Source organism: Paramormyrops kingsleyae, chromosome 17 (genome assembly GCF_048594095.1).
Source record: "Paramormyrops kingsleyae isolate MSU_618 chromosome 17, PKINGS_0.4, whole genome shotgun sequence".
Classification (NCBI taxonomy): Eukaryota; Metazoa; Chordata; class Actinopteri; order Osteoglossiformes; family Mormyridae; genus Paramormyrops; species Paramormyrops kingsleyae.
The window spans coordinates 3545885-3573672 of NC_132813.1; the positions used below are offsets into that span (position 1 = coordinate 3545885).

The 27788-nt window shown below is 40.1% G+C and overlaps 1 protein-coding gene across 6 annotated transcripts; it reads right to left on the reverse strand.

Annotated features, from left to right (window-relative positions):
- Positions 1-1862: 1862 nt before the first annotated feature.
- On the reverse strand, positions 1863-27535 carry LOC111849128 (neprilysin). Of its 6 annotated transcripts, none has more exons than XM_023821747.2 (24): positions 27110-27535; positions 26904-27012; positions 23719-23892; positions 23047-23082; positions 22655-22816; positions 20230-20310; positions 19592-19687; positions 19389-19507; positions 19187-19252; positions 14467-14601; positions 13901-14002; positions 13592-13728; positions 13406-13499; positions 12510-12638; positions 11745-11843; positions 11482-11559; positions 11211-11314; positions 11017-11075; positions 10661-10780; positions 9920-10053; positions 9529-9594; positions 8530-8625; positions 8248-8314; positions 1863-8145 (listed from the first exon to the last, which is right to left on the reverse strand). In XM_023821747.2, the coding sequence occupies exons 2-24, from the start codon at positions 26944-26946 to the stop codon at positions 8030-8032; spliced, it is 2313 nt and encodes a 770-aa protein (XP_023677515.2). In that variant the 5' UTR covers positions 26947-27012; positions 27110-27535; the 3' UTR covers positions 1863-8029. The 6 variants fall into 6 exon arrangements, with proteins under 6 accessions (XP_023677515.2, XP_023677525.2, XP_023677535.2 ...); XM_023821757.2 differs by having other exon boundaries at positions 8238-8314; XM_023821767.2 differs by lacking the exon at positions 27110-27535 and adding an exon at positions 24012-24246 and having other exon boundaries at positions 26904-26973.
- Between the last annotated feature and the right edge of the window lie 253 nt (positions 27536-27788).

Below are 27788 nucleotides of genomic sequence, written 5' to 3' on the forward strand. Positions count from 1 at the left end.
CTGGCACTGCCCCCAAACCCAAACACCCACCTGCTCACCCCCAGTTGCTCTATCGTAAGTCTGACTTATCTTTGTTTTTTCCTGCCTTCCACTTTAACGTAACTATTTCATGTTATGCCTCCAGTTTTTAGACTGACCCATTTCCATATTTCTTTTTCACTCTAGCTACTGATTTTAGTTTCCCCCAGTTGGATATTGGAAGCAAAGTTATGGGTGATTTTGTGATTTAATTACTTTTTAATTATTTAAAACTACTTTAACAGAACCTAAAGAGTAACACAAGCATTTTGCTTTTATAAAAAAGGTAAACACATAATGTTTTTCATTTTATATTAAATTATTGCATTGCAACAAACTCAAGAGTATTTTGCTTGGTTAGAATGTCTCATAGTTCTTTAAAAGCAATGTTTTGCAGTAGTAAACGCTTAAGAGACTTGTTTCCAGTCTTAGATGCTGATTGATCAAAAGACATTTTAAGCTGTGCTTAAAACACTTGTGGAGAGTTTGCCTGATTACCTTACTGTGTCAAATATCACTGCGCTAAGAAGATTCTGTTTTACCATGAATGATGCTGACAGCAGAAATGGTGACATCATTTAAATGACAGATGGTGGAGTCTGAAATGGTACATACCTTCAAGAGATTACAGTGTGTGGTTTATTTTGTGCTGTTTTTATGTAAAGATGCAGGATACAGGATACAGGTTCATGCCGCTGAAGTTATTCGGGAAAAGGCATGTGATATTGTTTTCCATACGCTAAAGAAATGGCTTTACTCATGAAAATCACAATGGTTGCAGGTACATTGGTTAACCTCATGTCCAAGAACAGCCTTTCATTTTAAAGCACTGCAATCCATTGCTGTGATGCTTATGTAAAATAATTATCACCTTTGACTAGAAGATGTTTCAAAGACCTTTCATATTTTGGATCATCAGCATCTCACTGCCTCTATCTTTGGTCCCAGTCATTTTCCATCAAAGTTGCATCAAACCAAAGTCTGTCAAGAAATTTGAGGTTGTAGGCAAAAAAAATAGTATGGCATTGCAGTGAATGTTAAAGTGAGCCTGTTATCACTGCACATGTGCCTGTGGGTAATGGTGGTAAAACCTGTTAATTTTTAACTTGTAGGGACATTTTTCAGGTCTCTACATTATAAACCTTAATTTTATAAAATATCTCTGAATGCAATCAAAAAACTAATATAGCCAAGTGTGTTATTTTGTTTCATTACTTATGGTTAAGTTTAGGGCCAGGTTAGGGTTAGAAGAGTCAGAATTAGGGTTATGCCAGTAGAAATGAATGGAGAGTCTCCAAAATGATAGGAATATTATATGAAGTGTGTGTGGTTAATGCTTTGGCCATGTCAGTGTGTGAGTGCATGTCTAGCATTCTGCCTGCATGTCATGGTGAGCTGCCATTGCTCAGGTTTCAGCTATGGCTGCTGCCTGTCACCTGAGTGCCAACAACTGTGCTTTTAATCAGAAGGGGGGCACCGGCGGGTATATTTAACATGTCCCGAGGACAGCCATAAATATAGTAGGGGCAGTACCTGCAAATGGGGCATGGAGAAGATAGCGGGTCTGCAAGCTCCATTAAACACAGTCACAGCATTTACAGAATGCTGCACTGCAGTCATGTGATTAGCGGTGGTCAGCTGTGAGTCATGGTGTCTGCAAAGGGAGGCCTTCTAATGTGCGGCACTCCTGACAGTTTACAAAAGAAGTGTAATTGTGTTGCAAATACCGAACATCTGCTTTTCATGTTCGCGATGTCATGGATCACAAGACTGCTGTATCCCCTAAGATGGGAGAAAAAACTTTGATGGTAACTGGGACATAGTCAAAGAACAAACAAAACACATTTCTGTTTAGAATTTATTAAATAAAATTTCTTTGAAGATGCTCATTAAAAAGTATCTAAATACAGGCATCTGAGGTATATCTGACTGTCCCTCTACCAGAACGACAGATGCAGAGGGAAGCTGCTTCATGTGAAAATTGACCAGAATAATAATGATTACCTGTCAGTGAAAATCAAGTATAAAACTAGACAAACGTTAAAAAATGAACTCTGCAAAAGAAAACACCATACATCCATACACTTCAGCTATATATTTTTTGACAGAGTGCTATTGTATGGCAGTGAATCACTTTAACTGAGAGGACCTAATGTAAAGGAAAATGGAAGAATATAAATCTTAAAAGTCCACCAATAAACTTACTTAGCAATAACACGGTCGTTTTCAGTTTAAATTTTAAATTTGTTTCCTGGACAAACTAGCATGGAGGCACAGTTTGCCATAAAATGTGCTTTGAAAGCTTAATAAATATTACAATGGAGTCCGTAACACACGACATAAATATAAAGCTGGATTTATTGAATATGAGGTCATTAGCTATAAAGGCACTGCTTATAAATGATTACATTACTGATCATGGTCTAAATTATGCTTAACAGAAACTTCGCTTTAAGCAAAATGACTACATTCTTCTATATAAGTCTGCTCTTCCTGGGTATGCTTATATGTATATAAGCCCAGATATCTCGAGGTGATGGTGTTGCTGTTATCTTTGATTGCAAAATTAGGGTGTGAATTCAACACATTTGAATTGATGGTATTTAACGTGACAGGCGTAGCGACATGCAACCCTTCCTGAAATGTCATTATGGTTGTTTAAAGATCTCCTGGCCCCTTCATAAAGGAATTTGCTGATTTCTTAACTAGCTTGATCATACATATAGATAAAATTTTCATTGTTGAGGATTTTAATATCCATAGGGAAAATTATAGTAATCTTCTCAGGACAGCCTTCATCTCCATTCTAGATTCTGTAGGTTTTTAGATTTGGTTCTTAGCTGTGGTGTTTCTGTGGAACGTGGACATTCTCCCACTAAACTCTGCTATCTCAGACCATGCATTGGTGATGTTTGAGATTCAGACAAGGGCAACAACATTGTCGGCTCCTAAGCACTACTTCAGGTGTTCGATCAGCGCTTTGACTGCTGCAATTCTCGATTAAACACACTATACACGAAGAGACAAGGCCAGTAGTGAGGCTGAACTGGAACTTGTGTTCCAAATGGTTGAGCAGACATTTGGTAGCAGACTTTACTGTGTTGCTCCATTAAGAAGAAAACTTAACGACAAGATACACACATCCTTGGTATACAGACCAAACACGTGAGTCTAAGGAAGCCACACATAAACTAGAATGCAAAAGGAATATCACCAAGTTAGAGGTTTTTTGATTGCCTGGAAATGAAGTGTTTTAACATACAGATATTCACTATCTTAAGACCATACCTCTCCAGGCTGATGGAAAACAACAAAAACAATCCCAGATTCCTATTTGTAACTGTCGTGTCTGACAAGTAATCATGCAACAGTGGACTCGCAGGGTCCAGTAACACATAGCAGCAATGATTTTATTGTGTTTTTTGATGACATTTGATATTAGGGAGACTATTCGGAGTGTTACATTGGTTGTTCATGACATTCAGATATCTGGCTCAGCTATGTCAGATAGAATAAATCAGGAGATATTTGAATTCTGATCTACTGAACCTACAATCTTTTTGTTAGATAACATACCTGCAAAGCTGTTTGAATAGATTCCACCACTAATACGTAACACATTACTTAATATAATACAGATCTTTAAGACTGGGGTATGTCCCAAATTCACTCAAAGTTCCTATTGTCTGACCCATCCTCAAGAAACCAAATCTGGATCCCAGTTATTTGGTTAATTATAAACACATTTCTAACCATCCATTTAATTCTAAAATCTTAGAAAAATGTAGTTGCTAGTCAGCTCCCTCTGTTTTTGGCAAAGAAACAACATTAATGAAATGTTCCAATCGGGGTCCTCATCACAGTACTGAAACTGCACTATTGAGAGTCATGAATGACTTGCTTATGGCCAGGATGATGGATGAATATCCCTGTTGATCCTACTGGATCTAAGTGCACCATTTGATATTGTTGACTGTGATATTTTATTGGTAAGGTTGGAGTCTTTGGTTGGTGTTAAAGGGCAGGCATTGTTCTGGTTCTGCTCATATTTAACTGACTGTTTGAGTTCATCCATGTGAGCAATGAATCCTCTGAATCCCACCATGTTCTCTCCTGGGTCCAAAACTATTCACCTAGTACATTCTGCCTCTTGGTGATATTATTAGGAAACATAGTGTGAGTTTTCATTGTTGTGCAGATGACACACAGCTATACATAACTGTAAAAACAGATGAACTATCACAACTGTCAAAGACTAGAGGATGCTTGCCTGAAGTTAGGAGCTGGATGACCAGTAATTTCCTTCTGTTAACCCCTGACAAAAGAGAGGTGTTACTACTGGGCCCTAGGACAGCCCAGGGTGCTGTTGATGGCATAAAGCTTGATGGCTGCCTAGTCAATGCAAGCACAGTGGTTTAAGGTCGGTGCCACAATTGACTGAACCGTTTCTCTGGATGCTCACATTTACAGCATTTAGCAGATGCTCTTATCCAGAGCAACTTCCATTTTTTTTTCCTGAATTCAGAGACAGTCCCCCTGGAGCAAATTGGGGTTAAGGGTCTTGCTCAGGGACCCAATGATGGTAGTGCCAGAGGTGGCACTCAAACCCACGGTCTCTTGGTCCAGAGGCAAGTGTCTTAACCACTATACTTAACACATAAATACAAATGTGGTTAAAACAGCTGTCTTCCATCTGAGGAATATTGCAAAATGTAGAACAATGCTTTCACTTGAGGATGCAGAAAAGTTAGTACACCCCTATATAACCTCTAGACTGGACTATTAGTTGGGTGCACCGTGCACCTCTGCATCATTAAACAAACTCCAATAAGGACTGTGAAATGTGAGCAGATTAGCCCTGTACTAGCATCAATCTGCTGGCTTCTGGTTAGGTCTCATATCAACTATAAGGTATTACTGCTAACCTATAAGGCACTGGATGGTCTATCACCAGAGAACATTAGCAGTCTTTCTAGTTTCGTATAACCTCACTTGTTTGTTCCATTCTCCGTGGGGTGGGCTACCTGGCAGTAGGTAGTGTGGAACAATCTTGGTTGCAGAGCATAATGTTACAGAGTCTACCAGCAAACGCCTGAGATTCAGACTCACTCACGGTATGGAAAGCCAATGCTGAAAATTCACTTGTTTAGTCTAACATATGGTGACAAAATTAATAGCTAACTTTTACCCCCAGCTAGGATTACAGTGTGAGACACAGAGTTGGTTGGGGATCAGTGTCATTGACTCTGTGTGAACTCGGTGTCCAGTACTCTCATTCTGGCTTAACCTGTCACATGAGTGCTGGTGTTCAGGGATTTTTCATGTCTGTGTTCCCTCCCACCTTTCCTGCCTAGTTAAGCTGCCATAGTTAATTAGACCTGCCAAAGACACCTTATCTGCATACTGCACTACAAATTACTCCACATAATGTCACTCAGGTCGCCCAGTTTAATTAACACACTGCTCATTTCTTCCCTACAACGTGGGGGATTCTGTTAGGGATGCACTGATCGATTGGCTAGTGACCGGAAATGGCACATTTTCATCCCGAATGGCACTGACCAGCACTCGGCCAATCAGTCTAAATATGGCTGATTTTATAAGCCAATCAAGTACTTTTTGAACCAACCAGTGGTGATCGATATGGCGATATTTTATGATACTCAATTGCAATTGCATCCACAGTACACAGTTCAGAGGTATTGTAAGAATCGAGATACAGCACTACATTTACATCTACATTTACATCTACATCTACATTTACATCTACATCTACATTTACATTTACATCTACATCTACATCTACATTTACATCTACATCTACATTTACATTTACATTTACTTAGCATACCCTTTTGTCCATACCGACGTACAAGTGAGGCAAATAGTACATTACATGTGCACTACTTCACACTATTATTATAACAACAAACCGGCAAGTACCTATCACGTGATGCCTGTGTGTCCGGACGCTGCAACAGTACCACAACAAAAACAGACTGACGTGAAACAAAGCAATTTCAGCCTGCATAACATATCAGCACTGTCTATATATCTCACTTCTTTGTCAATTATTTGTCTCAATCGATCTCAGTTAAGTGCCCTGATGTAAATTTTATAACTTAATTGATCTTTTTTAGCCAGGTAGCTAAGTTGGTGAAAAAAACAAACCAACAAACTTTATATACTACTACTACTGCTGAAAATATTGTACTTGTGTCACAAAGTAAACAACACACGGTGCATAGACTGTTCAGGTGCGTTGTTGCATAAATTGGTTGATTGTGTGAAATAGTTTGTAATTGCGAAATCTGATTCGAACCAATCTACTGTATTTTGCAAACTTTATAAAGGTCCTGTACAAGTGACAACACAACCATCTTTTTTAACCACCTCAAAGTACTGATTGGCCATGCCCTCTGTTAGAGCACCTGTGCACGTCACTGCCAAAAACATTTGGAACAACCAATTTTATTCGACTCTTGTGGAGCCATTTTTATTTGAAAAGTTTATTAGAATTTTTTTGCTTGTAGAGAGTTCACTAAAGCAGTGTTAAAAAGGTATAGTCTGGTAATTATTATTGAACTAAGAAAACTGGAATCGGCCAAGATCACTATCAGCCGGTCAGGTTTTTTTTAAAAATTGCCAATCGGGATTGGCCAAGAAAAATGCAATCGGTGCATCCCTAGAATCCACCCTAGAGCTCCTGATGATGGGTAGTTCCCTCTCTGCCCACCCACCCTGCCTACACATCTGCCTATGCTTTCTTGCTTGCTGTTGGACAGCACCAGCCTTCCATCCTACCAAAGGAATTAGTATCCTCAACTGCCTGCCCAGATACAAACTGGACTACAAACAATTCTGTTTTTTAAATTGGGAGAATGGGCTCCTGTTTTGAGTCTGGTTCCACCGAAGGTTCCTTCCTATGAGGAAGCTTTTCATGCCACTGCTGCCTTTGGCTTACTTTCTGGTGGCTATGGGTAGGGATAATGTCAAGCGCTTTGAGGTAATGTAACGTGAAAATGCACCATAGAAAATGAATTGAATTGAATTGAAAACAGAATGTGGAGGGAAGGGGTCTTGAGAACCTTTGGTGTAGACATTGCTTTACTGCTAAATAAGTCATATGGCCTTCCAGTCTCTACATTTATAAAGAAAAGAAGAGCACACACACACACACATACATACATGAGTAAAGACGCTCAGTTTTGCACAAAACAGTGGCTAAGCTCTATGGTGAAACATAGCCAGAATCATAATAAGCAGACTACTGTGCTATGAAGGATTGGTTTGTGTCAGCCCTGGAAATTGTAGGAATCATAAATCACAAAAAGCAAATGACGGAACAAGTCCTTCATATTCAACTGAACATGTACAAGATCTGCATGAACAATATATATTGTATGCATGTTGACCTAATTGAAAATATGCATACCACAGATAGTTATTTTAATAGATGCAAATCAAAAATAAAATCTTATAAAGGTAATCCGTTAGATATTTTTGTATTTGTGTTAAGACTTTATATCAACCACATAAAAATATTTATGCTAATTTGTTCCAGACTTTTAGTTTTTGACATATAAGACTGTCCTCACAATAACTGAATTCAGTAGAGTTTCTGTAGAAACAAATTGTTCCTGCAGGACCCTGGTTGTACATTTATGTGCTCCTATTATCTGACCGCTGCATCACATAGTTTACTCTCATGTGATGTGCAACAACAGATCCCTGCTCATTACTATAAATCTTTCTTGAACTATTTGCAGAGCAATAATATACTGGGATCTGCTTGGTTGCAACTGACCTCAAGGAAGAGAAAATCGCATACTTAGATCAATTATATGTGATACATAAAATGTAAATTTGAGAGAATACTGGTCCCTGTGGGGACACTGTTCATGGAGAAAGTATCTGAAGGCCCTGGTCTCCCCTCTGGAGGACTGTGGGTTGCTGCTAACCCTTTCCTAGTGCCCGGCAGTCAGTGAAAAGCTGAGATTCTCCTCACATCTCATGCTTCTGGTTCATCACCACACTCGACATGTCTTCTTAGGTACCATGTAGGACTTATTTTGGCAGTTGAAGGCTTCGGCAAACTCTGGGAAATTCTGGAGTGATCCCAGTACCCTGTAGAGGACAAAATATAGAATGTTCTTTCTCCAGTTTTTTCATTCTCACATTATAATTTTTGCTCTGATACCAAGACAAAACAGCCTGACCTGAACTCGCCTGGACTGTGGACATCAGTCTTAATAGCATTAACAGCATGTTCTGGCCTGTGAGTTCCACACCACACCTGAGAATGGGGGTGAGGGAATAAATCTGTTTAGATGGAGACCTGTATATTTTAAGTTACAAATCACCACTATTTCAGGAATGTCAACACCTCTGTTAAGTAGGAAGTGTTAGAAGTTTTTATATGATGATGTTCTTCCCCGATCCTTCCTTACATTTGCTCCCACTTGGTTTACACTATCAGACCTGCCTTAATGTGGTCCTGTGAGCACTTACCTGGGCAAAGTTGAGGAAGAAGAGCTGCTTGTGGTTCAGGTTAATGCCAGGTAGAGGTGCCTCCTCACCATGTTTGTTTATGTAGTTCAGGTAGGCCTGAAACATCAAGCAACATATCTAGTCGAGAACCACACAAGGAAGAGATCCCTTCTACACCTTGAACTTCCTTGGTCATCATAGTCAGATGCCTTCTCATCAAGTTTATGAAGCAGGGTGCTCTTTGTCTGAAAATCTCAGACCCTGCTTCTCTAGAGATCCTTGGGCGAAAAAGGTCTCTTTGAGCAAAGGGGAACTGCAATGCTCCAAACTCCATCTTGGAGACAAAAGTGACCACTCTGTTCTGTCTCTGTTCTGCATTCTTTAATGATTGTTGATTAGGGACATCACTGTATTGTAAATGTGTTGTATTTTAGAACAATTGCCAAAAAAAGAATTATATTTCTTCAAACAATGTGACATGACCCAGCTGAAACATGAAAACAAATCTGCCGCACAGTAGTCTGGGCTAAATAGACCTTATTTTCATCAATTTACATTTAGCCCAGACTACCTTAAACCTGGCAAGTTATCTGGCTAAGCAAGTAATCCTGCTTTGTGAAACAGGCCCCAGAGCTTCATGTGGAATCCAAACCGCAGACTCCTTCCTTAAGGTCCAGGAAAGAGACCATGAAACTGTCTGCATGCACTGTTTTCAGATTAAATCCATCTTTCCATCATCAAATGGTGACAAAAGGAATTACTCTCCACACCAGCTCCAGCTGGTAATTTTAATAGTCATGACCACCATCACAAACATGCTTATAAAGCGGATTGAATCAGCAATCATGAAACTGGGTAGGGTAAATTATTACAAATTATAAAATACCTGAGGTCTGTTGTAATAATATGAAAGTGGGAAAATCAATCTAAGGAAGACTTTCTAAATGTAAAAGTTTTATAATATACTCTTAGAGCCATATTCTTACATAGGGAAAAGACATTAGGATGTGCTGTCCTTACTTGATATGACTGTCGGATGCCCCCGTTGTCTGCGATGTTTTCTCCGAGGGTGTTATTCCCATTGATCTTGTCACACAGGCAGTGCACAGATAGGGGAACAAAAACTGTCATTTGGGGTTTTCTTTGTGTGTTTTGAAATCACTGCCTATACCAGGAAAAACTATTAAGCTCTCTGCTCACTGCGGAAGAACACCATTGTTAGTGATCACGATGCCATGATAAGGGAAATGTGTCTGCTTTCGAGTAGTTCTTTTAGGGAAGAACCATAAGCAGGTGGGGGGCATGTCTAGATGTCTCTCTCTGCAATGTTTTCATTTATTCTAGCAGCTCCTCTGGCATATTGCTGTAAGAAATGTAGGATGAGGTGACATGTGGAGGGTGGCTTCCTTACATTTTGGCCACTGGCCATATGCCAGGAGAAATTTCCATATTGATGGACAATGCACTTTGACAGATCCTGGAAGCGCTCTGTAGATGCTGTGGTCCACCAGTCCTTCAGGTCTCCATCCTTGTCGAAGTTCCTGCCTGTTCAATGAAGCACACTCCTACTGACTCATCACATTTTCTGCTGTGTTCTCAAAGAAGTCTTCTGAGTTTTGTACCACATTAACAGTACAGCACCTTATCATAAAATTGGTTTTGCCATATTAACAGTGTAAGGAAAATCATATGAAATATAGGTAGAATGGTATTTATAATAAATGAAATCCTGACAAAAATTATGAAAAGTAAAAAGTCGGCCATGCATTATAACTCCAATGTCAGCACTTTGTAAGATTGGTCTTTTTTTTACCAGCCTATAAACGGTGATTTGTATGATCATATGCCATTACTCGTGCTGTTTTTACAGTTCTAATAAAACATAATCTTATTTTTTTTTTCCTTTTCTTACAGTGTAATAAGATTCAGATATACATTTCTTCTGATATCCGTTCAACACATTCCTGTCCTGTATTAACTTCAGACACAGACCACAAAGGATATTTAGCCCTACATTGCATAGTGTAGATTAAATAGGATACCAGCTTTTTGGTGCCTGTACATTTTAGGTAAAAGCAGTACTCTGAAATATGTAACAAACTTTGTGCTGCAAAACACATATTTTTATGTAATCCCATAGAGCTTCACTCACCATTGTCATCAAAGCCGTGAGTGATTTCATGGCCAATGACCATTCCAATGCCGCCATAGTTAAGAGACATGGGTTGACCTTTGCCAAAGAAGGGGGGTTGAAGGATTCCAGCTGGGAACACTGTGGGAAAGAGGGCCTTCGATGTCATTTACAGCCAACACCCTCAGCCCACATGGAGCTATGTGCAAACCAAGAACGCTCCATTGCGCCCACTAGCTGTACACTCAGGTAATGTCAGGTAGGTACATTCTACCTTTCATTAGCCCAAACTGACCCACCATTCATGTTTTAGCAAAAACTGGGAAGGCCAGTTAATTTATTCATTATAGGAAAGAGTAAATGGTGTGATGTCATACCTATTTGGTTTCTGCTTGATGAGTAGAAGGCATTCACAATGGCAGCTCCTGTGATCCATCTTTTTTCAGCAACAGAAAAAAAACAATTGAGATTACAGTCATGCTGAAGTTCCCCCGGTATTTGGAAAAGAACATGTGTCCTGTTGAGTAGAGACTGTGACCTGGGTACCTACAGATCCAGCACAGTGACTTACTCTTCTTTGTTAACTTTCATTCTTAGTTTCTTCAGTCGTTTCTTCTGACCATACTGTAGGTTTTTCAAAATGTTCTCGAAATACTCATGTACATTGTAGCTCAACTGAAACAACAAAAACATAAAATAGCAAAAGCTCAATTTTCTGGTACTATGTACCATACTATAAGACTGTAGCATTAAAAAGTGATTGTAATGCTTTATTTTCTGTTATAGATGTTTTACATGTCCGTCGCCCTAGTGGTTCTTGGTCTTGTAAGATTCCAACTTACGTCCTTGTACTCATTGTGTAGATATTCATCATTCCTGATGTTCTCAGAGAAACCAATCCTCTCACGAATAGCCCTTGCCTGCCATTTAGAGCAGAGAATAGAGCCAAGTATTTTTGTAGCACTATGTGGTCACATTAATGATTTCATTAAACAATGTTGTTTTATCTTTAATTTTATTAAATAAGCTGCTTTTTTATGGAAGGTATGGGCTCAAAGTCTATGAGACCAAGAATAGAAATTTTATTATAGGTTGCATTTCTCACCTTTTCTTCTGCTGCCTTTTTGGTCTCCTTGTCCATCCAGGGAAGGTCATCAAGATTATTCACAAAAACTTGCCTGATCTCAGCAATCATTTCATCCATCTTGGCCAGATAAATAGAAAAATCTTACTATTTTATTTTTTCCTCTTGTGATGTAATCCATAAAGCCCTTTCAGGTTGGAGCCATTCTGTTTAATTATGCATTGCATAAGCACATTAAACATAATGAATAGAATCATCTGTATATAAAACAATCCTGTGTTTTCATGAGTAGAGCTATTAGCCATGTGAAATACTCATTACAGCCACATGTTGATTGAGCCTCAGTAGTGCTATAGTGAAAGGCTGTTTTACGGGCAGATTAAGTGAATAGTGCTACACGTCACACAAGGCTATGATCACTTTCACTATCAAGGCTTTATTCCTAATATAGGAAACAAGTCCTGATTCAGGGTTTCTGACTGAAATGTGGCATGTTCGGAAGGTATACAAAAAATAATCTGGGAGATTATTTTAGGAAACATGGCTATGGAACGTATTGGTAACCTACAGGTATATTAAGGCTGCAGCTGAAGACAGACTTAGCCTGTGTCACACACATTATGGCTACAGTGGTGCACCTATGCACAATTATGCCGAAATTACATCACGATGACCAAACTGAAAAATGGTGTTCATGTGAATATTGTCCCTACAATGACAGTACTATAACATACTAAGACATGCTCATAAAGCACTAAAACACACACACATACACACACTCCTGACCATATCTTTGCTCTCCCCAGCAAAGGCCTCCTCTACATACAGCCGACCCACTGCGTTCTCCATGTTGTTGTTCACATAATTAGCACACTGGCGCCACACAGCTGCTTCAGATGTAGTTCCATATATAGCCTGTAGGGCGTTGGAATAGTATCAAATCCTGTAAGAAAAGCTCTAACCTACAATTATCAATCTTATAACCGATTCATACAGATCATGCAAAAAATTGAGGGAGATGTGTCCATTTTAAATTGGAGTGGAGCTAGCTGGCTCTTTTGTGATAAAAAAATACTACTAACTTTCCACTATCCTTACAGAAATGATAGTTCTTCATAAACTGCATTTTGATTGAGTCTGCTGTAGATTGGCTAATGCTCTGTTTTTGCTGGGCAAATTTCATGGGTATTTATTGATTTTATCACAGTAACACCAGTTGCCCAGATTTATCATGCATTCAGTTTTATTTGCTGATATAGCAGTACAAGTATTGTAAAAAATTATCTAGCCAAATACAGCTTACTCAATAATTGTAATGATATCATTATCATATATCCCTTTTGTCCAAGAAACATTTATTTATATCTCAATTTTAACCATGCTAAACCCAGAATTCATCTATGATTGTATTCTTTAATTTTAAAATCGAGTGTTTATAAGCTCAGTCCAGTGTTGTTTATCTCAATACTGCACTATTATTAGAGATTAGAATCTATTCATGATCCAGCTGTTCATAACAAGCAGACTTTAATGTATGTCAGACAAAGACATGGGAAGAGGTCAAAGTGTAACAGTCTCTCAAAGCCCACGCTGTCACCAGGTTTGTACAAGCCTAGAATCCCTGCTGCCTTAGCGTTCAGCCCTAATCATATGGGAAGCTAGTTGTGGAGAGGCACACATACCTTGCGGAAGGCTTTTCTTGTGTCTTTGTAAGCTCTGCTCAAACCAGCCACCAGGTTCATCACATATCGCCAGACAATATAATTCTGTATGTCTCTGCAAAAGATGTAAAAAGAAGGTCACATTGAGTTCCTTTGTCTGTCTGCTTTCTGTGAATAGGCTGGTGTTAGTGGAGTGCAGTTACAAACCTGGGACTGTAATTCTCCAGGATGGGCCTGAGTTTTGTAAGGTACCTTGGTGCATATACAACCACAGGTTCATCTTCGCTTATTGTAATGTTCACAGTCTCCATTATTTTGTTTGCAAACTGAGTCCAGTTAAATTCCTGTTGAAGTATTCAAAGTAAACACTGAGTAAATGCAAGTATGACAACAGTATGCTTGCAAAAAAGGTATACCGGATGGAGAACAGGAAGAACAAAAAGAGGAGTAAGATCTATTATAGATTACAATAGATTATTATAGCTGCCGCTCAGTGTGTAAGAAGAAGCTTCTTACTTTAGAGTCAATCACCAAGGAGAAATTGGTGTTCAAAACAGCCAATGGCATTTTGTTGTAAAGGAGAACTGGGTCGTTTCTGTCTTCTGGTATGTCTGTTGCCTGGGAAAGAAATGGTTACCAAAATGTAACTTACTGTTAAATCTGTGTGTGTGTGGATTACGTTTATATTACATTGTGGGGACCAAATATTTCCCACGATGTAATAAAAACCTGTTATTTTGATGCTGTCAGGACAATGTAGATATTACATTGTGGGGAGCAAATGTCCTCACAATGACAAAAACTGTTTTTATGGGACAATTTTTTCGATCCCCACAAGGGGAAACTCAGCTTTATAAAAATCTGTGTCTGCAATGAAAAAAATTAAAATGACAAAAGAGTCTGGTATTTTGTTTGGTTACTTATGGTTAAGGTCAGGGCTGGGTAGGCGTTAAGGTTATCATTGCTGGGATTAGGGTTTTTCCCTTAGAAATGAATGGGCAGTCCCCACAAAGAGATGAATACAAACGTGTGTGTGTGTGTGTGTGTGTGTCCATGTACACAGAGAATAACAGGCGTGTTACATTGGCGATGTCTTTCTCCAGCTGCATCACACCGGCCAGCTCCTGAGCAATCAAGCTCTCATTCACACTGAGCCCTCGGTCAGTACGCATCAGCTTGGCCACATCAATCATGAAGAGCTCATATGCTCGACATGCCTGCAAAAGAATGGCCATAGAGGTGACAGCAGTGAATCATGGGAAAAGAGAGGATGATAAGGCTGGAGTGGAGCTCGGGTAGGCTATATTTGGCTAAATAATTTTTACTGTAGAAGTATTGCTATATCAGCAAATAAAACTGCATGTATGATAAGAAGTCCAGGCAATATACTTTAATGATTCCTGGGGGAAAATCCCATCAGTGAATAACTTGTGCCTCCATTCATAAACATGGAAAAGCACAGAACAGATATGGACATTCGAACACTAAAATGGGAATACAAATTAAATAAATTGAAAGGATAACTGATTCTGGCCAAGGATGATAGGCTACTACCCAAAGGAATCATTTGATTTGCCAGTATTTGTTTACATAGAGTATATGGACAAAAGTATTGGGACACACTTGTTAATCACTGAATTCACGTGTTTCATTCAGATCCATTGCCACAGGTATATAACATCAAGCACCTAGTCCTGCAGTCAAGTTTACAAACATTTATGAAAGAATGGGTTGTTCTGAAGAGCTCAGTGAATTCAAGTGTGGTACTGTCATAGGATGCCATTAGAGATGGCCAGTATGACCAAAAATTTATATCACGGTATTTTTCAGTTATATCACTTTCACGGTATACGACAGTATTTTTTTTTTTTAAGTATGACCGGCCGTTTACCACATTTTACAGGATTTTACAGGACACATTTTTGTTTTACGTTTTTGCATTGTTCCCACATTATCTATATTGTTTTGTTATTAGCCATAGCGCCTATCCGCTACTTTAATGATAACATATGGCTAACGTGTTTGTTGGCTAACTGCTTATAGATAAACAGCTAATGTTAAGGTGTGCGCCGGCCAAGTTAATATTTTTGATAAGTGTTTAATAGTTCAGTGTTGCTGGAACGCGACCTTTACTGACGTCGTGAAATTTCTCATAAAGGCATGTCAGTTAAGATGCTTCGCCAAGTTTGACGTGCTACTTGCAATTGACTTCGTCGCCACAACTTTGTAGCACTGTTCGCATAGAGACTTATCGACATCCTTAGCCTTTCCATGCTCGTCTGCAAAATACTTCCAAATGGCACTTTTGGGTTTTTCTTTTTTTTACTAAAGCAGCATGCAAAGTGCCTTCAACTGCAGCATACGCCATGTTCGGCCAACTCGGAATGCGCGTGTTAACCAGTGCGAGCGCGTTCAGCGGCTATTGAGAGGAGGGGAGGGGCTGTGGGAGTGTGCGCGTGTGCGCTGTAGTGGTACTGTGTGAAGTGTGGCGAATGAGGCGAAAACCGCACTGTTGGTATCAATAATGGTGAAAATGAGTATCTAATCGGATACTAATTTTTAATATCAATGAGTATCGGAGAATCAATTTTTGACAACCCCAGTGTCTCATTATTTTCAACTCCAGCGTCAGCTATACCTTCCGTTTCTGATCTTTCGCGGTACATTTTTAGCGGTGCAGCAGTGAAAAAGGTCCCCCCTTAAACGGTTTCCAGCTGCGCCACTTTCCGAACATTGTGTAGGCTATTTAAACCGGTATTGCGGTATAAGAAAAAATCATGTCATAAAAATAATAAAAAACGATTTCCAGTATGAACCGGTATACCACCCAGCACTAGATACCACCTTTGCAATAAGTCAGTTTGTGAAATTTCTTCCCAGCTAGATATTCCACGGTCAGCTGTCAGTGGTGTTATTGCCAAGTGGAAGCTTCTAGGAACAACAAAAACTCAGCCACAAAGTGGCAGACCATATCAAATAACAAAGCAGGGTTTATACAAAGTACAATGAAATTCTTACTTGAAAATTTTATTTTCATAAACAACGTTATTTTTCCATGCAGTTCCGGTATTTAGAAATCTTGGTGATACAATTTGCCAAGGGCAGGGAGTTTATATTTTGCTAGAACATTTATACTGTTGTAGGAAACAAAACTTGGCAAGCTTTGCAATTTTAATATTTATGGATTCTACTATGCATATTACATGCCACTGGGGCAATAGCTCTGAAACAAAATGGGACAGCCATGTCCTATGGAGTGTGCTTTCATCAGTGGCCTCTGGGGGACAATGCACACCTCTTGGATTTTCAAGATCACTTTCTGTCTAATAGTTATTATTACATTGTATCCATATTACATGCCATTGCTCCATTTCATAAATATTGACAGTTAGTTGATACAAATTAATCCATAAATAAGTTGTAAAGTGTGATTTAGGCAGTGCACCATGGGACAAAGCAAATGTATCGTAGCTGAATTGCATGTCACTGACCGGTTATCTTCATCTTCTACCAAAGCAAATAGCCAATCATAGTCAATATTAAAAAAAAAACAATCAAAGGAGCGGAGACATTAGCTACTGTTCCCGCCTCCAAAGTGTCAAAATTCATCCTGTCGAGCGAGCGAGTGTAGATAGGATCCAGCGAACGCGAGCGCGTAGACAGGATGGGTTTTCTGCTTGCGAGCGCATATACGGGCACATGGTTTTTATGCGCACGAGTTTTGGCACTAATTAAACGCCATACCTTTAATTCACCAGATTGATGTAACTACGTGTGCAAGTATGAGGAGCTGCCCCGTTTGTGTAAACGCACGCATTGCACGCATAGAGTATAAACCAGCCCTAATGGTATGGGGTTGTTTTTCAGGAGTTGGGCTAGGCCCCTTAGTTCCAGTGAAGGGACCTCTTAATGCTTCAAGACATTCTAGACCAGGGGTCTCCAACTCCGGTCCTGGGGAGCTACTATCCAGTCGGTTTTCAATCCTACCTGGCTTCTGATGAGCCACACCTGTTCTCAGGTAAATACCAGGAGCAGGTGTGGCTCATCAGAAGCCAAGTAGGATAGAAAACCTACTGGACGGTAGCTCTCCAGGACTGGAGTTGGAGACCCCTGTTCTAGACAATTCCATACTTCCAACTTTGTGGGAACAGTTTGGGGAAGTTCCAGCATGACTATGCCCCAGTGCACAAAGCAAGGTCCATAAAGACATGGTTGGTATGGAAGACCTTAACTGGCCCACACAGAACCCTGACCTCAACCTCATCTAAGGCCTTTTGGATGAACTGGAATGGAGATTGTGACCCAGACCTTCACGTCCAGCATCAGTGCCTGACCTCACAAATGCTCTTCTGGATGAATGAGCAAAAATTCCCACAGACACACTTCAGAATTGTGTGGAAAGCCTCCCCAGAAGAGTGGCAGCTGTTATAGCTCCATGTTGATGCATAGGGATTTAGAATGGGATGTCATATAAATTTCTTTAGGTGCCAGGTGTCCCAATACTTTTGGCCATATAGGGTATCATTTGGCAATGACACTTATCTGAATTATTTTAAGTATTTACATGTGACATAGTAACAGTGTGGATGTTTCAGGGAAGGGGCAGCCCTAGGGGAAAACCCCTCCACTCACCTGTAATTAACTGCCTAACGAGGATTAAACAGGCTTGTTGTGTTAGGGGGAGAGGGAGTCTTCCACAAAGCAGGATTTCTCAGTTAGCTGGGTTAACTTAAGCTATTAGTCATGATTGTCCAATAGGATTGCTCCTTAACTAAACTCTTATTGGACAATCATGACTTGTAGCTTAAATTAACCCAGCTAACTGAGAAATCCTACTTTGCGGAACACACCTAGAGAGTCTAGGAGCAACAGCCCCACTCTCTTGGGTTCATGTTTTGCTCGTGTCGTGTCGATATTACATGATGAGATTTCTCGTCGGAGTGAAAAGCAGTCTCGCGTAGGCGCTGCAAATCAGCTGATGTAAGCATGTCGGCGTTTGACGAAATTACCATAGTAGATGCCCCAGACACTTTTAAATCTTTTGTGTGGCCGCATTTTGGGTACGCGGCAGAAAATATAAACGCGAAACAGTGGCAGACGACGAACACAAACCATATGTAAGCATCGTAGGAAAATAATGCCGTACACAGCGGCTAACACTACTACTATGCAAAGGCATTTGCAGAACCATCATAGCTCTTCACTTAAATCCACTGCACCGGGGAAGACAACATAAAAAATGTTTTATGTTTGTTATTTATATTGTTTTATTTATATTCTACTTTATATTCAATTGAGTAGTCAAATACGAGAGAAGCCTGTCATTTGAGTTTGTGGTAAAATATTTTATGGTGCTAGATATTTGTTCTGTTTTTTACTTTCGCTCCCGTTCTTTCTTTCTTGTATTTTTCCAGTTCCAATTTCCTCTTTGAAATCTTCCTTAAAATATTGTTAAGATATCGTCTCGTTCTCGTGAACCCAATATCGTGTCTCGTCTCGTGGGCTGAGTATATCGTTACACCCCTAGTGCTAATAAAATAACCACCTTCCCTCCTCCAGTCCCTCTGCCCTCTGGATCTTCTTTCTAACCAGAAGACTATGGTTTTTTTCACGGTAAAGTTTACACTGTGAGCTGTTTGAGGTCCTACCAGATGTTGGCGTGAGAAAGAAGTTTTGAAATCAATACAGAGGGCCCACCACATTGAGGCTGTAGTAGATTGTTCTGTTTTACCCTGGAAGGTAAACAATCTGCAGATGCTCAAATATGCAGGCACATTTCTGGAGAAGCTGTTGGAGACTTACCTCTTCATAAGGGCCAGTGCACACGTAATAGTCCCTGGAAGAAAGACCCAGTCCAGGCTGGTCAAACTGGAAAAAAAGGTAAAAAAAAACAAAAAACTTTTAGGCTGGAGCCAGGAGCTCAAAACAAGCATTGTTTTATAAAGATATTTCACAAGATCTGTGAACCAAGTCAGAAAAACTACTGCATTTTTCCCCAACCTACATGAATGATGTGGGAATTGGAGTCTTTGTCATCAGTTCCAACGAAAAAGTTAATAAGCACTTGTTTTCCATATCTCTCATTCAGCCTTGCTATGGCGTCCTCCAACGTCCAGTTTACACCTGTGGCAGTGATGGAACATAAGCATGGTCAGTGATCTGGGGATACTGCCAGTGCCTCTCAGTAAAAATGTCTGCCTGTCTCACCATATTCTCTGTCCCAGTTGTCTGTGGCCACTGGCCACTCATAGATTATGGGCAGCATCTTGAATAGCGGATCTCCACCCCTCTTCTCAATTGTGCCTGTTAGAAAATCCAAGTGTATTTTTTATTTTTTGTAACAAAACAGTGTTTCTCATCATATGTACAATCAAATCTTTATTCATTCAGGAATTATTCCATTCAGTTAAAAACTGATTTTAAAATATACTGCAGGTTTTAGAAATTCCTCGTCCATTATCCAGCCATTTTCTAACTGCTTGTTCTGGAAAGGGTCATGGGGAAGCCTTGAATCTATCCCAGGCAGCGTAGGGCAGTATGCCAGTCCTTCACCGGGCATATACATGCAATTTAGAGACACCAATTAGCCTGCAGATTGTGGAGGAAAGTGAAAGGCGTTCCAGGGAAAACTCCCCACACAGAGCAAAGGTGGGATTTGAATCCCACTGAGCTAGCCCTAATCCATGATAAAAGTGTAAATTAACTCAATCTGACAATTTGAACATTAAGCAGGAAGAAAAACTCACACCAAAAGGAGCTGGAATTCATGTCTCTAAAATGCATTTAAAAATAGGAAGAGTCAATTAGACAAGGAATTAGAAGTAATAGAACAATGTTTAATTTACTTTCATTGATGCAGGACTTGTACAGCAACTTAGCCTTGGTCAAGGCGCTGTTGTTGACTGAGTCAGACCTTTCAAGCACACCTGTAACAACAAGAATAAACAGAGTTTAGCACAATGTCTATGCTGATCCCATTTTATTTTACATTTGATGGGCACCCTATACCTCACTCATGTAGCTGCTTTTCATAGCGCTAGTCAGTCCCTTCAGGTGGCATGTTATCCTCCCATAACCTAAACCCTTAAATATGATTGTATGTTAAAATGTATCTAGGTCTTGCATTTGACTGGCATCCCATCAGGATGTAATATGACACTGAGAAATAATAAGGCCTCTTCCATTCTCATGAGTGATAAATGAATAGAAGCTTGATTGAAGGGGAAAAGTGATGAATCTAATGTTTGTGTGACACTCTGGAAGGATACCAGAAAGAAGAGGCATGGTGTTTATGGTAAGCAAGTACGTCACAGAAAATATCTACTGAACAGGACCGACCTGTCCCTTCGCTCCCGTTCTTTCTTTCTTGTATTTTTCCAGTTTTTATTTTCCCTAAATGTCCTGCAGCCCCCTGCAGCCCACGTGACCTACTACAGCGTGCAGGATCACGCTTCACAAGTCTGATGCTTCACTATTTATATTCCAATTTAACTTTAATTAGAGCCACGACTTGGGAAGCAATTGGGTGCTTCCTGGAAAGGGCACAGATCATGTGTGCATGATAGGATTATGGGCTGCCTGCTGTCAGGGCATCTGGAACCCCTCCAGCTTCAAAACCTCCTTGCTGATTCAGACTGGTCCTTCCTGACTGTCTGGTGAACCTATGCTGGTAAGCTTCTGTAATCGTAAACTCTTTCCAAGAATAAGTGTCTCATAGCCTCTTCCTGTTACATCCATGGTCATAGCCTTCACTGAAATAGTCATAGTCTGTTCCATCACACGGACCTACTCACTTATCCTTCCATGTCTTTGCCTTATATGTATCTCTAGACTTTTATCTTTTATTTATTCAGCCTTGTGTACAGAGGATTCCTATTCATAATAGTACAGTTTTGACTCAGTTTTAAACCCTGAAATATAATTTAACTTTAAACAGGAACTATAAATGTCCCAATAGCAGCATGACCATAAAACAATGACAAATGACCGTGACCTTATTCATGGAAAATAAGAGAAGGGAGATACATACATAACCACTGTGTTCAAGGTGTCTATGACACATAAGCGGCTACATTTCTGTGCTTTAAAATCCCTTAAGTAAAGCTCTTTATTGTCACCTTCTGATTTTAATGTCCCCAGTTGCATGCACACACCTGTTCCTCAATGCATTTTGCAACACAAGGGGGGTGGGTGGGTATTTCCTTTCATCTGTAGAGAAAGCTGCTCCCAGACACAGCTCTATAGCCTCACAGCTTAATTTGTGGGGTGGGAGAGTGCCATAATTAAAATCTCCCGGTCAGTTTATCAAATTATTTCGGAGCATGCCAGCATGTACTGTAGATTTTGATAGTCTTGCACAATAACTTATGTAAGTTAGCAGTAGCCTCAATCTGCCAGCTGGGTAACCAATTAAAATTTGTGATATTACATTATAAAGAATTTTAATAAGCATTCTGTGCAAAACTGGACTGATTATCCTAATATGAAACATTCAATAATAATAATTGTGTAATTTTGGTTAGAATCAACACAAAATGCATTGGAAAAACAGCTTTACAATTATTTCTACTTTCTGGTATTTTATGTTTCTTTGAATTAAAATTGGTCTACATTTTTGTCATTGTGGACACCAGCCAATTATCTTCATCTTTGATTTTAGTCATATAGTTCCAAACCACTCAAAGCTCAAAACAGAAATCTACAGAACACAGATAATCACTTGGAGTAAAGGCAGGGTCAAGTTTCACTCAAGTTTTGCTTGATTAAGCAGCGGTCAAAATCCAAGGTTCGACATCACATGCATCGCAAAGCCAGAAACAGTCAAAGGTACACAGAGAAGAATCATCTTTTCCATTTTAAACCTCATCTGCTTGGTCATGGGAAACAACAGCATCAAATTTCTAGTTTAAACTATCTCACTCATTTAATATGCAGTGACACATTTCCTATGCAAGAAAAACCAATTAAAGGTTGGGCACATCTCACCCCACCATACATTCTCACTAGAACTGCTTGCTCAAGCTCTTTGGATTGTAAGAAAGTAGAATGTCACAACATGAGTCATGGGTGTACACTAGTACATCAGCTGCCAGAACTGAGAAGACCTGGCCTAGCAAGCTAGAAAAACCAGTACAGCACCAGCTCTGGATGACATACTTCATCTCTGTGTCACATGGTACATTTAACTAATACAGAATTTATTACAATATAGTTGTTAATCTCTCTGACCATGTCAATGATTGACCAATGAGTAGTTGATGTTTTACCAACCTTTCAGAACCACTTCCAGCTCATCCCTCAGGATGTCAAAAGTGCTATAACGTGAGCTGGTCTCTGGTATGATGTTCTTCTTCAACCAGCCCCCACAGGCGTACTTATAGAAGTTATCACATGGCTCCTTGCTGGGATCCATGTTCTCGATGATCCGGGAGGCTGTGATATGACCAGTGATGATCAGGAACAGTAGGGCCCAGCTCCCCTGGGCCAGTTCTCCAGCAGTCATGTTCTTTATGAACTGATTGAGGTTCTAGAACAGTTACACTGCCTGCTGTTTGGAAAGCTTGCTCTATTTCAGCAGGCAAATGCAACAATATAATCCTAACGAGAAGGAGTACTACGGGGAATGAAACCATTCACTTAATAATTGCACAATGCTGGCTTACCTGAACGGGTGCAGTCTGCCGTCGTACAAACGCCATCTGTAGACAATCGAAAAAGTACAGCGGTCAAAGCACTTGGAAGAATGACCCGCTGAAAGAGAAATACCTGCCATTCCGCCTCATTAGTGAGCAGCGTGGAGGTGCGACCTAAAGGCGGCATGCAAGAACCAGCAGGGTTTCACCCACCCTGACCGCCACCAGTGGACAACAACATCACCACACCCTGTCTAACAACCTGTCCAGCAATTTCTGTGTGATTCGATTTAGCATGGCGTGGAATGAGACCCGCCCTGCTTCTCTCTCAGGTTCTCCTGCGTTCGTGTGGAGAGCGGGGCTTCATGCAGAGAAATCCCCCTGCATTTGCATTCTGTCTCAGAAAGCTGTTGAAACATTTATTAAGTACCATGATTTACTCAGGCTGGCACAACATTGCTTTCCACCCACCATCTGCTATACATCTACCCAGCACCTGGAGGTGTTACAACATATTTACCGTGGAACAGCCGGGGCCATTATCGCCATACTCATTTCCTGTCCGGTTAATTATGGCTTGTAGCCTGATTCTCTAATTAGCCCAAATGCATAGATCTGTTTGTCCTGTGGAAGGCTACTATATGCACTCTCTACCTGCTGGAGCACCATCGTACACCAGTGCACCAGTGAGCCCCCACTTACTTCCATTTTGGGTTACAAAGAGGACAGTGAGAGCCACCAGCACGATGAAGAGAAGTGATACTATGGTAATCAAGCCGATCTCCAGGGACGTCCAGCGGAGCTTCTTCACTGCCTTTGGCGTACAGCTTTCCGCCATATTCAGCTGACCCTCAGGTGCCGTCTGTAAAAATTCACCTGTGGTGAAAGAGAGACAACAGGCAAACTGATCTGCTGCAAAATGAAAGGAAAACTTCAGATCCTGCAGCACCGCTTGTTGGACTTTCCTCAAATAAACTGGAGGAAGAGCTACTTGCCACTTTGAAGTTGGATTGCGACCTGCTGCCACCTCATCTCTGTATCTCTGTACCTCTTCTGTAAAACGCAGAGTCAGCACAATTCCCAGAAGCTGGTCTGAACAGACATTAACCCTTGATCCTCTTCCACACATAAGTGCTGATGTCCCCTGCCAGTATACTAACCTACTTGTGGAGATGAAAGATCAGGTCCTGGGTGTGAAATGACCCCTCTGGAGGAATGCAAAAATGAGCCCTGCAACATAGCCCAAGGACCCAGTGGTGAGCTGGGCTTTTGTCTCTGAGCCACTACTTTTGTTTTTAGGAAAAACAAGATATGAGGAGCACTGTTGAGCTTCCTGTAGTTTGCTCTTTATGAAGATACAGCTTCTTTTGCTCCTGTTGTCGTGAGCCAGCTAAACAAAGAGAACTGTTTGGGTTCTATAAGAAATGTCAACATGGCAGTGGTTGACTGGCGATTGCGTGTGTGGGTGTGTGTCCTTATACCCTTGTGCATGCATTAATAATAACGTCATGTATGTGGTAATATACAACATTTACAAGAAACCATGAAGCTGCTTTTTTACTAAGTAACATGGGTTAAGCAAGACAGTTCAGTTCCGTCACTCTACCTATCATTATCGTACAGTATTATTTGAGTCAGAAAGAAAGATGACATTTTTTTTCCCATTTTTGTTATAGAAGAATTGTGTTGTGCAAAAGACCTATTGAGGTGGTTACCTCACTGAGGGAGCACTGAAAACACCTCATACATCATATTTATACGAGGCACTGAATTCCACAAGAATTAAAACTGCCCAAAGCCAAACAGCTGTCCGGCAGTTCGAGCTCAGTGTGTGCGTGTGTGCATTGCGTGTGTGCATTGCGTGTGTGCATTGCGCGTGTGCATTGCGCGTGTGCTCTGGTTACTAAGATATTGTACTGCTTATCAGGTGTGTTTATCCTCAGCATTATCCGTCCCTCATTTGCATGCCAACTTGCTGTAATCTGTTTCATTTTAATTCACAAATATTTACTGTAGCAGTTGGATGGATGGATACATGGATTGATGGATGGATGGATGAATGGATGGATGAAGCAACCTTTGGGTCACAAAACTTGATCCGTAAGTCGATCTGCTGCCTTTTACAGTCTAATTTAGGAAGGCAAAGCCAGAACATGTCAGAGCTTGTGTGTCAGACACGTCCGGTTGACAGTCCTCATCAGGCTTTTCTCTAAGGGCACACTTCTCAACATGGGTCAGACCTGCTGAAGGTGGCACCCCCTGTTCACACCATCATGCTGAGCTCAGGGTAGTGGGGGCTCCAAAGACCAAAGTAGGCTGATGCACACAGCTCTGTCAGTGAGAGCCGTGTGCTCACTCACTTATCCTCATAGCATTCTGAAAACTAGTTTACATAAAAGTGCAAAGACGTTACCACTGTGTTTAATATGTTTTCCAGATATTTTATTGTTTTGGCAACTCTTGCATTGTACGGTGGCTGGTTCATTTTGTGCTGTGCGACTGATTGCATGGTAATTAACACACACTGAAAGTGAAACCCCAACGCGATGCAGCTTAGCAGCCCAGTGGCAGCTTCTGTGTTCCATAGAGATTATTCCTGCAGCACATCTGCCAGCTCAACCCACAGCAGATGATAAGGACTCTCACTTTAATACACCACGTGTAGCAACAATTAGGCATATGACAAATGTCCAAGCAGACAAGTGTACTGTGGAGTACCATGCAGAAATCTTAGGTAGTAAGGAAATGATGTTTAAATGATCTACATGTTGGTGTAAAAGAAAGATTTTATGTTTGTCAGAGTGTGTCAGCTTAACCATTTCAAAAACTCTCCTAAGGTCACCCCAGTATTTGCAGCCACTATCCAATATACTCAAATATTTCTTGACTTCACCACTAACACACCATGTTTGGCTAATCAGTACCTCATTGAGTTATTAAATTATTTTAAGTTAATTAGTTATGTGAGCTGGTGGTGAAATTTAACTAATACATGGGATGGCTGGGCTGCCCCTGAGCAGAGGTTTGGGAACTGAAGCGGTGTTCATCTAGCCATCCAAGCAGATATCAGTAACCTTTTGGAGAACAGAAGAAATTCTTATTAGTCTTTGTTATTGTTAATTTGCATACGTTCTACTGTTAAATTGTGACTTTTCAGAACAAATATACATGTACTACCCAGATAAATAACTTTAAATATTTTCTTTGACTTTTTCACAGTACTATAGTTAAACTCATTACCTACAGCAAGGGTGAACTTCTATTTTGGTACTTGCATGGTGAAGGACAAAGTAGCCACTGAAACGTTTGTCTTTTATAATTGATGTATATACACGTATATAAACATGTATATACATATTCTGTTGTTCTGTCATGCCATCCAAGATGTTTTGCTGGGTTAGGCTCTAGGCTCACTGATGCCCTCTGCTAGATACGCCGTTATGGATGATGGATGAATGACCGATTGAACTGTGTTCATTTCTGGTCTGTCAGATTAACATAATAATTAGAATAATTTGTTTGTTTGTTTGTTTGTTTTTTTTGGAAATGTTTCACAAAAACAGAAGTACTCAAATATAACTGCACATATACCGAGTGTAGTCTTTACAGCAATACATCTAATAGATCTATAAGTACCGGAAAATACGGACGTCTTTGGTTCTGTTGAAAGCATATTAATTGCAGGCGCTTAAAATAATACTTAACTGTAGTGCATGAATTATTTAAATAAAATAGCAATAACAGAACGTTTCTATTACAATCAACAGTATATCTAGTATAATGTGTTGCAAATGAGAAACTAAAACAAGTTATCGATCAACCCAAAAGAAAACAAATGAAAGATTAACCCGTTGCGTTGTTATTTTTATTTTTTTTTTTTTACTTACCAGGTGTCTCTGGAAATTTTCGGTCGATGATGTAAATGGGCATCACCGACCAATCAAACAGACATCAAATCCATGAAAGAAGAACCTTCAGGATCAGGCTGTATGCAACCTGACAATCAACGACGGAGAAACACTCTCCTTTAATGCACTTCTTTAAAACATATCCGCATCTCTCTCCGAACTGGGTTGGAAAGGCGCTTTCCTACCTGTTAACGGCGCGAGACGTCACGAATCCCCTCAAACTGTTGCAAATTCCTTATTGTTTTACGAATACAAACTAAATTAAACAACTGGAACCTGCTCAGCTTAAACATGTAATGAATATCGGTGTGTGTCGGCGTAGACGCACTCCTGTAGCTCCGTCGGTGGCCGGCGCTGTCTTGGAGCCTCTTTCAGAGGTGTTCCTGTTAGAGGCAGCGGTTTAGTACTTTCGTGAGGACCTGTCACACTATCCTAAATGGCTAGCGAATGGTTTTTGTCTAAAGTAAATTTCATGACTGGTTTGCAACCTCATGGATGATCACTATGTCATTTTAAGGTTTACTAGCTCTCTGAAACTAATTTGTGCGTAGTGTTGCGTCTGGGTTAAGAGTACGCGACCATCCTGTCCTTATCATAGTAATAACACTATGTTCTTGTCTTTCTAATAATGAGGCCGGAGATGTATTATGGAAACTCGCCAAACACAAGAGATTCTCAAAAATATGCCCATTTTAAATTACAAAACTGCCATTTCAATTTGAGTTGATAAATTATTCGATTTGATTGTAAATTGTTGGGTGTCTATCATAAATATGATTTACCTTTATAGACCACGATTTAACCATTTCCTTTTTACATTACATTGGAACTCTTAACTAAACTAGAACTAAATGTACAGTTACT

Coding starts and splice junctions, on each gene's coding strand:
- LOC111849128 (XM_023821739.2), bottom strand. CDS start 24,145: ATGTGTGGAAGAGGATCAAGGGTTAATGTCTGTTCAGACCAGCTTCTG. Junction 14,602..19,186: donor GCACTGGCCCTTATGAAGAG/GTAAGTCTCCAA, acceptor ATTCTTTTGCAG/GCATGTCGAGCATATGAGCT. Junction 11,315..11,481: donor TACACAATGAGTACAAGGAC/GTAAGTTGGAAT, acceptor TTGTTGTTTCAG/TTGAGCTACAATGTACATGA.